This window comes from Ostrinia furnacalis, unplaced genomic scaffold (genome assembly GCF_004193835.3).
Source record: "Ostrinia furnacalis isolate ACB-3 unplaced genomic scaffold, ASM419383v2 OfSCF3056, whole genome shotgun sequence".
Classification (NCBI taxonomy): domain Eukaryota; kingdom Metazoa; phylum Arthropoda; class Insecta; order Lepidoptera; family Crambidae; genus Ostrinia; species Ostrinia furnacalis.
Genome location: NW_021133295.1, coordinates 274741 through 288711, shown reverse-complemented (window position 1 = coordinate 288711; position 13971 = coordinate 274741). Strand labels below are relative to the sequence as shown.

Here is a 13971-nt window from a genome sequence, read left to right as displayed (position 1 = left end):
GACCACTACATTTATTGTAGATCTTGCAGATCCGACATATAGGAGAGTTGGCTCCTAGAACAGTTTTTCGAAAGGGGCGGGAGAGAGGTTCAATGGGTTTACGTGGTATTCGTAATGGGACTTTGAAGTTAAACTTCGCTAGCAAGGTTGGACTACGCACATGATGTCTCGTAATTTTGTAAAAGAAAGAAAGATCAAGTAGGTCTCTACGACGTTCTAGGCTTTTTATTTCCAAGTCAGTTAAGATCTCATTATACGAGTACCTTCTTTTGTCTCTAAAATGCGAGAATACCAAGTGTCTGACAAGTCGTTTCTGGATTCGTTCAATGCGTAGAATGTGCGAAGCATAGTGAGGTCGCCAAACCACACTTCCAAACTCGAGGATGGATCTTGCCTAAAAACATGAAAATACCAAATATGTTTTTTGCGTTCTTCCATATTGTACGTAAAATCGTATTCTTTGAGAGTCAATAATGTATTTTCTTTTATTATTGTAGACAAAACTCTACATCAGGTGATCCGTCTGCTCGTTTGCCTCCTGTCACATAAAAAAAGGTTTTTTTTATGCAGTTTGACAGATTTTTGACGTTTGTTAAGCTAAAGTAAGATGGTACAACCCAGCTTAAAAATAAAAAGGCATAAAACAACTTTTAAGAAAACTTGCTTGCAGTGTTGACGTCCAGGGTCATAAATTAAAATTATTCAACTAACAATAAACCGCTACAACTCAGCTGCAGTCAACTAGCTAACGGCAACCCGAAATATGTACTATTTACTTAAATATTACGCAATGCTATATAAATTACTTCGAACATTAGTTGCTGACTCGGACAAACAAAACGTAAATGTCAAAACAAATCTTATCTCCCAATTTACAAGGGCCATATTGCATTGTGTCAAAATACAGATAAATACTCAGTTATAACTTAGTCGGTGGCATTTAAATGTATTCTTGACAACTCAATGTTGTAGTGTCGATTCTGCGTGCATGCTCTTTGACTATTATGATTGCAGACGAAAATGTGCTCAAAATGTGTCAATTTGGAACTTCTCAAGGGCGATTTTGGCTTGGATGTTGTTTCTTGAATGAAATTGTGGAATGGTTCATGGTTGAGATAGCTCTGATAGGTGCTAAAATAGTGGTATGTAAATGCGTGCGCGCATACAACATGCGTTAATACGACAACTTTATCGAGCGAAACCCAGAAAGGGAACGAGGATTAGTTCCTGATGTTCTGAACTAGATTCATGTGCATAAAGATGAAGGTGGAATGTGAAACTATTATACTCGTATTTCCAGCATTTTTTAAGCACTCACCTAAAATTACTCTACAAAAGTATATTGGTTTACTTCTGGTTACAAATTCAAATTATTTATTTGCTTAAAACATGGTACATTTCAGTTATTGTCTTGTTAGGAGAACAGCATGTTTCATCGACATAGCGATATGCAAACATTTAGTCGTCATGCAGTAATAATAGGCTAGTTGCCTAAAAAAATTTTTTTAGTCCGTAATGTTTAATATCAAAAAATATTGGACACATATAATTTTATTTATCAATCTAACAAATAATTACATAGTTATGGTGCGTTGAAGTTGCGCACGACGTCACAACGTGCGGCATTTTTAAGCAAGCGTTGACGTCACGGGCCTCTTCTTATGAACTTTGGGGCGCTTTATCTCTTTAAATTTTCATTAGTTTGAAAAAGTGAAAAATACGTGTAGAGTATTTTTTGATAAGTTAACTGACGGACTAATTAAAACTCTTGCTTTTTGACCCAGGCAACATCCCCATTATCATTAAAATATTTAAAGAAAAAAAAAACTCATAAAAATTCACTTTGTTTTGCTTTTATGGAGCCTTTTCATGTCTCATAATATTCGCCCTACCAGCGCTTCGAGAGCAAGATTAATTTGGCAAGTGTTACAAGAATTTATAAAAAAGTTTATAATGATTTTGTCTTCATTTTCAGTAAGATATACAAATCACATATTGCAACTCGTGGTATCTGTCTTCGTATTCCGTACCTACATAAAGGTTTAAAATCGCTATTCTCAACTAAGATCTGAAACAAAGCCCAAAACTTAGCCAATTGGAGCTGATGTTAAGATAACCAACTGATAATATCAGTGACTAAGCGTTCACCTTTAACACGGACATTGGCTATTGACAGGACGTGAAACACGGCTCTTGTGTCTGTCGGGATTTATTTGACAGCCGGTAAATATCCCGCGAGATTTACCGAATGCCTAAAGCCTTGATCACACGTACCGAGCAAACGGGCGAGACAGTGCTCTAGGTGGAGTACCTACTCGGTGTGTATGAACATTACGCCGAGTGCTCGGCCGAGCGCTCAAGTATGTGACTCGCTCACCCAACTGTCTCNGATGTTTTAGAGTTGAACTAGATACATAAATACTTAAAATGTAGATGGACCGTGTTACAAGAATATTTTGTAGCTTTTAAAGCAATAAATGTGAGAAAATATTTTCTTTTCGACCTACCCAATCCACGGGTTGCAATTTGCAAATTATGAAATTGACAAAAAAGTATAAACATTTCAGCAGATTCTTCTTCATTCTTTCTAGTAGGAGTATACAGTAATATTACTTTAGACAATGTTACAAATTGTTGTTCAGGCATCATGAACAAAAACTCCGTGTCCCATGCAAAAAGGTTGAAAATCGCTATTCTCAACTAAGATCTGAAACAAAGCCCAAAACTTAGCCAATTGGAGCTGATATTAAGATAACCAACTGATAATATCAGTGACTAAGCGTTCACCTTTAACACGGACATTGGCTATTGACAGGACGTGAAACACGGCTCTTGTGTCTGTCGGGATTTATTTGACAGCCGCTAAATATCCCGCGAGATTTACCGAATGCCTAAAGCCTTGATCACACGTACCGCGAGCAAACGGGCGAGACAGTGCTCTAGGTCGAGTACTCGGTGTGTATGAACATTACGCCGAGTGCTCGGCCGAGCGCTCAAGTATGTGACTCGCTCACCCAACTGTCTTGACCGAGTAAACATTTTACTGTCTCGCCCGTTTACTCGGTACGTGTGATCAAGGCCTAATAGAGCGGGGAAATAGGTAATTCGCCGGTATTTTGGTGACAGTTTATCGGTCGCTGGGACGCTTAATTGGGTTTTGTTAATGAAGCTGTTTAATTGCTATAGGGGTTTAGTTACGATTTCTATCGGCCGCCGGCGACTTCGTACGCGTGGATCCCATTTTACGAAACTCCACCCGAGTTTCGTAAAATCCTTTCTTAGCGGATGTCTACGTCATAACATCTACCTGCATGCCAATTTTCAGCCCGATCCGTCCAGTGGTTTGGGCTGTGCGTTGATAGATCACTATGTCAGTCAGTCAGTCAGTGAGTCACCTTTGAGTTATATGTATATTTTAGAGAAGAATATAGATAGATTGTAATTTCTCTTTGGACACTGTGATTTAATTAGGCTAACTGTATGGCAGTTTAAAAGCGAGGAACTAAGTAGGTACTTAGATATTATTTTTACATGAAAGAAAAATAGAAACAAAGAAAATTGTAAGTAAATCGTAAGATTAAAAAAGACCAATGCAGGACAGTCAATGGGATATTAGAGTCAAAATTAGATTAAATTCTAGATAGATTCGATGAAGTTCTATAGTTTTAATAACATTTGGGAATAATTAAAGGAATTCTTCTGTAAAAAATGTTTTGGCATCCGTTAAGTTAGCTTTACACGATGTTCTCCACCCGACGTTGTTTGACCACACCACAAGGTTCCCCCGGGCCATGTCCAACATTCTTTACAATATTTGATCAAACCCTTATCGTGGGCACACAGGAAATGGATCTCTCATACACCGAGGTGTCTTGGACAAACTCAATCGCAAACATTGGTGTTTGGGCGAACGGTTCACAAAACATTGGCCGGGCCCTTTGATTTGGGACTAAGTATATTGGGCAAACATTTCATTCATCTTTTGAGAATCAGGTGGAAAGGGATGGTGTTATGCAACAAAAAGCTTGTAGCTTTGGACGCTATACTTTTTAGTTTTGTAAGAAAGTTCAAAAAGTTTTTACCTCGCGTCTCTTTAACAGACAGTAATTTGACACTATAATTAGGTATTTGAGTATTAACATTCGACTTGCATAAGTATGCAAAAATTGAACTTAATCACACACCACGTGAAGTTAAATCCGCTTGACTACCACAGCATATTGACAGCTGTACCTACAGAGCTTTTAAAAAGTTACGAAATAACGAAACGTAGAGCTTGTAAAAAGGTTAAAAAGTAACTCATTTAGTTGAAATACAAATGAAATGCGTTCAAAGTATCGTTTTCAAAAGCATTCCATTTTGAGTTAATCCACATTTAAATGAATTTCGAAACAAGTGACAGTCAACACCTTAGACATTCATTTGTCTGGATGTAATTTATTTCCGTGCCGTTAATCATGTTTTCCCACATAATAATAATATGTCACTGGGATTATCTTTAGTATTTATATCGGTACGTGGCGTCTGCAATAAAGATTAGCTTCAGGAAACCAGTACTTGAAAGTGTTTAATCATGACTGCATATTATCAGAAAATACTGTTGTCTGTCTACATATCATTACCTACCTATTGAAAGGAAAATCTATTTTTCACATTCTACTAATATTATAAATGCGAAAGTTTGTATGGATGTCTGGATGTTTGTTACTCTTTCACGCAGAAACTACTGAACGGATTTTGCTGAAACTTTACAATATTATAACCTAGATTAACATAATACGATATAATTTATGACGATCTGTGACAAACTAAATTTCACGCGGGTGAAGCTGCGGGAAAAAGCTTGTTATAAATATGTGAGCAATAGATTATAAATGATGGCGATAGTTTTGTTTTATATCTGTTATTGTAAATTAAATGGCTTTGCTATATCTTCTACGTGCTATATTTTGGGCTTTCAATCATTAACATGCGTTTATTTCACTAGACTAATTTTCTAGATAAGATGCTTTTGGGTTTATTCTATACATAGATGTTGTATAAGCAAAAAATGTTGTAACACGAAATACTGAAAGGGATCATTATTTTACATTTCAATTTAAATCTGTTAACCAGTTCACTCTGGTTTTCCTACGTAATAGGTATCTATATAGTTATCGACAAGCTTTTTTTAATAGTTATTTAATTTTTAGCGTTAAGAGTCGCATCTCAAACTAATTTTAAACGCTGGCCGTAACAGCGTATTACACTTGAAAATTTCGACGGGTTCATCCAGTGTCTAAGTAGCTCAGTTGGAAGAGCAGTCGCCCGGCAAGCGGAAGGTCGTGGGTTCAATTCCCGCCTTAGGCAGTTCGATTTTTTCAAGTTATTTATAATTTTCAAGCTTTTTTTAAGTTGATTGATACGTTTACTATAGCGTTTGAAAATTAATTAATTTAGTTAATTTCCACCTTGGGAATAACCGCGACTTGAGTACCTACTGATTAAATTCGAATTCTTTCTCTATCATGACGTTTATAACATCATTATTATGCGGGTGTGTCTCACTTATAATATCTGTCATAAAATCACATGCTACAGATAAAGAATTATCGCAAATATTTCTACTATCTTCAAACAAATTGTGCTATAATAGCTTATCAGGCTGGTCACATTGAATATCTCAGTTTATCAACAATAAAAGCTAAAATGAAATATTTTGGAAAAGTACAAACTTACAATTCAGTATTGCTTATCTTAATTTATGGTCAATAAAGCAAAACATGGAAATACAATCTTAGATTGATGGTATAGATATGGATGTAATTTGGTAATGTAACTGCAATAGCTCGTGCTAAGTTCTAGAGTCTTTAGCGCCTGTGTAGGTAATTTAGTTTGTGCTTTCTCCCCTTGTGCTTGAGGCTGCATCAGATTCTGCTCCATAAAATTTAGGGGTTTGACACAGTTGCATTGCATTGGACTGACTCTTTATGTCCTTCAAACCAGCTAATAATATAACAGATTTTAGTCCTTACAATGGAACACTAAAACAATTCTAATTTTGTAAGTCGCCTGAAACCTGAATTAAACTTAGGCCCAGAACAGACCTAGAATAAAGAACAATAGTATACGTTTTAAACTTGATTCAAGACATACTTTTAATATTGGTGATTTGCACCGTAAAATAATGAAAAATATAGTGTTGTATACTTATGCTCTACAATTAATTAATTATTTGATTATAATTTCACGTTTACAATAAAGCTAAATTATGTCATCTATAAATTTCTTGTCCCTCAAGTACTTAGCGTGTCTTAAATATTACCGTTAGTGACCTTTTGAACTACATTCGTCATTGGCAATGACTCCTAACCACAGTTTAGCGTAGAGCATACTAGTAACATCTAGTTTGCATCCTTTGCGCTAATCATGTGCTGCCAGGATTTCGCGGTCAAGATTGTCTAACCACGTGTCTTGCTAACGGCTTTTAGGGCTGAAATCTATTAAGAAAAATAATCCAGAAATGGATTAAGTAATGACTGTGTCAGTTTTGTATACCACTAATACACAGGGTGGAAACGATAAGTGATGTCCCTCGATTATTTCTAAACTATACAAGATATCGAAAAACTGGTCCTGAAAGTGTCATCATGTGTAGTTTTTAATATTATGTGGCTTTACCAAATGTATGGAAGATGGAAACATTGAATTTTCAGATAAATCCAGATTATTCTGTAACATATTATTTATTGCACCTTTCGTACTTCAGCTCGTGAAGCGCTTTCAGGATCAGTAACCAGTTTTTCGATATCTTGTATAGTTTAGAAATAATCGAATGAGATCACTATTATCGTTTCCACCCTGTAGAGTTTGTTAGTCTCTACCTAACTAATGATACAGGACCTACTCTTAGGAGATAGGTATTTACATGACTCAACCGTTAATTTTTTTCAAACTTTGCTTCAAGGTTTTGATTTGCAATACTGGATATTTTATGTATTGTCAATAGGTCATGTAAATGTTTGAAAAATTTATAGATTTATGCATTAAAAGGCTTGGTAGCCAAGCCTTGGCTATACCAACATGATTACGAAGTTTTATTGTAGGCAATATAAATCCTAAACAATCATTTTTCATTAAAAAACGAAATTAAATTACCTGCATAATTACGAGTACTTCCTAATTACAAATAATTAACTTGAAAAAAATTACAATTCGATTCTCTCAACTTTCAGGTTTGGGTTCGATTTCCAAGTTGCACCTGGTTGAAGTTAGTTTATTAATTTAGTTAGATATCGCGGACTTAAATCAAACGCATAGTATTATGAACCCTATGGCCTATATTTTGTCACTCGATAGAAGAAAATCGATTTAGAAAGATAATGCAATTTTAATTGCAAATGATTTACTCAGTCATAGATAACTATAGGTGGATTCGACCAGAGTAAATATTAATCTCAGAATAATTGTTAGTTTTGACATGTTTCCCACACTGAAGCTGTTAATGTGTCAGTTATACCATGAGTTATTCTCGGATAAAAGTTTGGTCGAAACGGGCCTTCTTAAGCTAGTGTTAGAACATGAGTTCTAACACTAGCCTAAGAAGGCTCGTAACTTTAGATCTCAAAGTGTGAAATCCGACTCTATTCCACTTTCTTCGGCTACCTTATTACACAATTCCTTCGATAAGATATTATGTGCATTATTACGTACACACATACATGCACTTTACTGTTATCGATATTATACTGATGGTAACATAAGGGTCGTAAAAGTTGTATTGTTTACTGGGCTTTCCATTCAGTATATTAGATTTAACATGCAGATATGTTTTTCCCAGTTCAATGGAGCACAAGGTGGTGGAAGACCTCATAAAGGTAGCAGGAAGGCGCTGGATGCAGGCCGCCACCAACCGGCCATTGTGGAAATCATTTTCATTGGGGGAGGCCTATGTTCAGCAGTGGACATCCTATGTATGGCTGAAATGATGATGATGCTGATGAATGGAGCCTAATGAAAGGTTCTAAACCTTACAAAACAACGCTCAAAACTCAATTCAATTTCAATCATAGATTCTGCACTGTCATTGGTGTAAATATTGAGTTCAACCAATCAAAGTTTGAGCTTAGTTCTTTATTTCTTTATTCTAATGAGATCGGTTACGATTTATTGTAATACTTATATCATCGCCAATTTTGGGTAAGTTCTAAATCAAAATTAAATTACCTAGTAACATTCTGGAAACAGTGAAATCCTGGAACTCTACACTCCGTTCCGTATTTTCCTCCCATGCACCACCTACTTATTCAGTATACAATACAACCTATAAGTCACTAGGTAAATTAAGCCAAGCCTGAAATAGCCCGAGAAAACCCGAGTGCCCAAGTAACACTAAAACAAAATGGCTCTCACAGCTTCCGCGTTCACCCGACCGCGAAAATGAAGGTAATGTTTAACGCCCGCGTTAACTGAGCACTCCCCGCGCTTTATTGGTCATTCATACATTCACACATAAAGTTTTTATTGGCCGTACGCGCACTGGATAAAATTACCCTTTAATATTTATGTTTGAACCGAGCGATTATTATTGATACGTACATTTTTATGACGGTCGACATGACGACCGTAAGCTGAATAACTTCATTGGTGTCAATAAGTTTATGAAATGCATGTCACTGGCTACGTTGCATTTTTATACGCAAGCCATTAAAAGAAGAAAAAGTTATGAAAAAGTACAGAATTTGTCTCTCGATACACCTGAGAACTAAACAAATGACTGTCAAACTAACAAACTGTTCCTAAAACGTTTTTTAGGGTTCCGTACCTCAAAAGGAAAAAACGGAACCCTTATAGGATCACTTTGTTGTCCGTCCGTCCTTCTGTCAAGACCCTTTATCTCAAGAACGCGTGAACGTATCAAGCTGAAATTCACATGAAATACTCAGGTCTATTGTCCCTTTAAGTTGTGAAAATATCAAACTTCTAAGCCAAGCCAATCAAAAGATACAGCCGATTATGTCGATATTTTCAACAAATTTTCGACACTCGCAAAGGAATCAAAACCTACAGGATACTTCCCGTAAACTCAGAATCTTGAAATTTGGCATAAAGCATTGTCATATAATGCAAATATAGGTTTTTTTCTTTTTATGTAAGGTTTTTTTTAGCCAGCAATACGCATGCATATTGCAGTCACATGAAATTACATAGATTTTTATGCGAACTAGAAATAAAATTGTTTAGAAAATATACTAAACGATGTAGGTACTACTAGTTGTTCTTGTTTTTCAAAGGAAAAAGTATTTTTGATATCATACACTTTGGACTCATATCAGTCTCATAATGGATAACGTATTAAGATTATGAGTAGCACTTTATTGCTTTTTAATTTGAGCGGTCTTAATAGAAATCTGTCTGTCAAAGATGCCGTCTGCAGTGTTACGTCATTTTAATTTTTACTAGAAAACTGTTAACTAAAATGTGATTAGATAACCGGCTCTTAAATAGATGAAGCAATTTAATTAACATTTAATTAAAACGTTCTTAATTTGAATATCCAACGGACGTCATGTGGACACATGTCAGTTTTCCACAGAACATACATAAAATTGATCCACTTACCATTCTAATTGCCATGAGCAAAAATATGTTTGTCGAAGGACTTGAATAAATCATACATAAAATTTGAGGTCAAAACTGCCGTTCATTTGAAATCGTTTGAACCACTTTTGAATTGAATCACAACAGCACTATAAATTACTTGTAATACACATTAAATTGCTGAACATGTCACTGTTTGGTCTGTGGTTGCGAAAATTGGCGGCACGAAAAACTTTTTACGCGTAAAGAGTTTGCATGTTTTCGCGCGCTTTTCCGTCGCGCGGTGACAGTTGTTTTTTTCTGTAGGCGACTAGTGGTGTCGAAGGTGCGTGGCGGACTGCCGCGATGCGGTCGGCAGCCCCAGTAATGATCTGATCAGGCACTTGCTCGGAATGCCGGTTTGGCCGATAAGTGTTGGAACCTAAGGGAGATTGAGAATCGGATTTATTTGGAAGCATCCGATACGGTGCTGATAAAAGTGTGAAAAATGTAATAGGCGCCTGAAGAAGGATGTAGGTGCTTGATTGTTTAGCTCTTAGACACTCGCGTTAGCAAATACATAAAAAATAGGTAATTAGGAAGGTAAATGATCAATAACGAAAAATTTTAAACTAATTTTCATGGATAATGATACAAAATCCAGTCTTTTAGCCAATTAGCCTTCTCCCATCTATACTACTAATATTGTTAGTTCACGTGGTGCAATAATAATCAAAACAATGAAATTAATTATACCATTGCAAAAAAACTCAATTATCATGTCATCTATATTAAATTAGTCATTAAGGGTCATATATTTTGTGGTCATTTTCCGCAACTATGCCTACGTTTACTAAGTAGACAGTATTGACAGGTAATTATACTGAACGATAACCTATTACACTCGAATTCATGCTTTAATTGGACGTTTACTTGCTATTTCCAGATACAGGCTCGGGGATAGGATGCAAAGAATTTTTTTGTATAGAAAAGTAAAATGGCTAGGAAAATGTTATAAATGCGTAATTATGACTGACTCACTTCTCAGCATAGGCCCACTGGGTTAAAATAATAATAATAAAATAAACATTTATTGCTTCTGTAACACAAAAAATACTGTAATTTTACTTATACAAAAAATATAAGTTATGCTGGGACATGTAAAGCTTTATAAGTCTATAATTTGCAGAAAACAAAATGACTTTTAAGCACGCTCTACAACGAGAGATTACCTTTTTGATAATTTCTTATTTAGAAGATGCTTATTTTCTTAAGGAACTTACAGTAATGAAATTACTTATCCACAAACCACTGCGCCATTTGCAGCATGCTGTTAAACTGAAAATCACAGATTGAACTTAACATAAGTAAGTTTACAGTTTAGACTCCTAGCTCTTAGACTAGACTATAACTTTATCGAAATCTTGTACAAAGGCGCGTCATGAGATGTTCAAGAGCCCAGTAATTGGCGAATAGCTTGCATTCTGTCTCTCCACGAGGAAATTGCTTGATTTAGCTCTACCTTGCGAAGTTTAGTCCTAAACATTTGAATAATGTCGAGATAGTCACGAGAACCGCTACTTGCTGTTTTGAAATGAGCTGGTCAGAGCTTTTGTACGTAATGATATTGCAACTAAGTCTGAATTCAAGGAAGGGGGTAAGAATTTGATATTAAGAATAGAATTATGTTTAGTTATAAATAATACGCTACAGTAGAATATGATTTAGAAATAAATAATAACAAGTATGCATATAAATTCTTACCTGGTTTGCATTACTGTGCTTTTGCGCATTTAACTGATCAAAATAAAAGCAATTATAATACTGAAGTAAATGCATTTGAGTACAAAAATCGATTTGATTGATGAAAATTTTCGACTAAACTAGACCCAGAGTAGATTAGGTAATGGAACGGGGTGTCCGTTGATCTTATGTAAATGCGTTTTGTTAACATACGCTACAGGACGCTGCAGACTATCCCCATATGGTTGTAGCGCGGCGAGCACTCTCGAGGGACACGAGGGGGATACAGTACTACAAAGGGGACACGAGGTCACAATGTGGACAAGGGGTCACGAGGAGGACACGGGGTCATGAGGGGGACACGGGGTCATTCAGCAAAATATACCTTTATGTTTATTATACTTAATACTAGCTATGCCCTTACAGGGTGAATGTGATGTACTACCCTACCATTTACCAACTGTCAAACCACACATTCATGTAATGCAATAAATGATTTGATTTGAGGGGGACACAGGGTCACGAGGGGGACACGGGACTCACCGTGAGCAGAGTGGGCAGGGCGCTGACCATGCGCATAGTCGCAGCGCGGCGAGCGCGCTAGGTGACGTAGGCGACGGGTGGACGGGCGCGAGGGGGCCACATCCAGCTGCCCTCAGAGGGATGCGAGGGTACCGGGGAACACGGGGTCAAAAGGGGGATACGGGACTCACCGCGAGCAGAGTGGGCAGTGGGCAGGGCGCTGACCATGCGCATAGTCGCAGCGTGGCGAGCGCGCTAGGTGACAGAGGGTACCAGGGGACAGAGGGTACCAGGAGACAGAGGGTACCAGGGACAGAGAGTACCAGGGGACAGAGGGTACCAGGGGATAAAGGATTACGAAAAGCACACGGACTCACAAGAGGGACCCAGGGTTATGAGGGGGACACGGGGCCACTAGAGGGAACGGGGCCACTAGGGGAACAAGGGACTCACCGCGAGCAGAGTGATCAGGGCGCACGGGCGCAGGGGCAACATCCAGCTGCCATCAAAGGGATGCGAGGGTACCGGAGGGACACGGGGTCACGAGGGGTNACCTTGCGAGGTTTAGTGCAAATAATTTGAATAATGTCGAGATAGTCACGAGAACCGCTACTTGCTGTTTTGAAATGAGCTGGTCAGAGCTTTTGTACGTAATGATATTGCAACTAAGTCTAAGAATTCAAGACGGGGATAAGAATTTGATAATAAGAATATAATTATTTTTAGTTATAAGTCAGTAACACGCTAGAGTACGAGTAAAGTCTGATAGCTACGAATAAAAGTCTATTTGATTTAGAAATAATTTTTAACAAAGATGGATATAAATTCCTGACTGGTCGCTGTGACCTGTTGTGTACAAATGATGATGAATTTGAGTACAATTAAGAAGGGGACACGGGGTAACGAGGAGGACATGGGATCACGAGGGAGATACGGGGTGTCGAAGGGAACTCGGACTCATGAGAGGTACACATGGTCATGAGGGGGACACTGGGTCATAAGGGGGACACAGGGTCACGAGGGGGACACGCAAACAGAGTGGGCAGGGCGCTGACCATGCGCATAGTCGCAGCGCGGCGAGCGCGCTAGGTGACGGTAGCGGCGGGGGAATACAGGATTACGAGAGGGATCCAGGCTCACAAGAGGGACACAGAGTCACGAGGAGGACACGGGACTCACCGCAAGCAGAGTGGGCAGGGCGCTGACCATGCGCATAGTCGCAGCGCGGCGAGCGCGTTAGGTGACGGAGGCGGCGGGCGGATGGGCGCGGGGGCCATATCTAGCCGCCCTCAGAGTGATGCCAGGGTACCGGGGGACACGGGGTCATGAGGGGGACACGGGACTCACCGCGAGCATGAGTGGGCAGGGCGCCGACCATGCGCATACGAGGGCTGCACTAAAAGTATCGGGAATGGAATATTTCCACTGTTCCAGTCATATTAAAATCTATTTAATTGCAAACTCCAGGGTTTTAAAAATCGTATACCATTTATTTATTTAAAAAAAGATTCTCGGTCGTATCACAAGGTCTAGTCAAACTTGTTTAGTCGTTGAGAAAANGGGGACACGGGACTCACCGCGAGCAGAGTGGGCAGGGCGCTGACCATGCGCATAGTCGCAGCGCGGCGAGCGCGCTAGGTGACGGAGGCGGCGGGCGGACGGGCGCGCGGGGGCCACATCCGGCCGCCCTCCTGCCCTCTACCACCGTCGCAAACTCATCCTACACCTGCAACAAAAGAGGATTCATTTAGGGTGACGAAAGAAAAGGGGCAGCAAGCTTCTGGAGTGGAGGCCACGTACCGGAAAACGCAGCTTTGGACGTCAACAAGGTGGACCGACGACATCATAAAGGTAGCAGGAAGGCGCTGGATGCAGGCCGCTTCCAACCGGGCGATATGTAAATCATTGGGGGNTAGATATAAGTAGGTATTTGACTCAAGTTTTTGTTCCAACTCTGCCCTCCATTTTTATCTGTAGCTTCATGGCTCGGAACAATCACAGAACAATAACTAATATCAATAATATCATAGAGAAAAGTAATATAGGTGTACCAGAATCTCATGGCAAATAGGGAAAATAAACTTTGTTGAGAGCAATACTGGGGAAATTGGACTAAACGATCTTGATACTGATAATATTTTTTTACTT

The 13971-nt window shown here is 38.6% G+C and overlaps 1 protein-coding gene across 3 annotated transcripts in view; it reads right to left on the bottom strand.

Moving 5' to 3' along the window:
- Positions 1-13545, bottom strand: part of LOC114357169 (uncharacterized) — a 28626-nt gene extending 15081 nt beyond the window's left edge. Inside the window, exon 1 of one of the 3 annotated variants that reach the window (XR_003656279.1) lies at positions 13401-13545. Coding sequence is in view for 1 of the 3 variants with exons in the window: in XM_028310668.1 (XP_028166469.1) it covers positions 11845-11880 (36 nt within the window). In the remaining 2 variants the exon portion in view is untranslated. Of the gene's footprint in view, positions 1-9600; positions 9938-11844; positions 11917-13400 lie in introns of those variants that run through there. The other 2 variants (XR_003656280.1, XM_028310668.1) reach the window with 2 other exon arrangements.
- Positions 13546-13971: the final 426 nt, after the last annotated feature.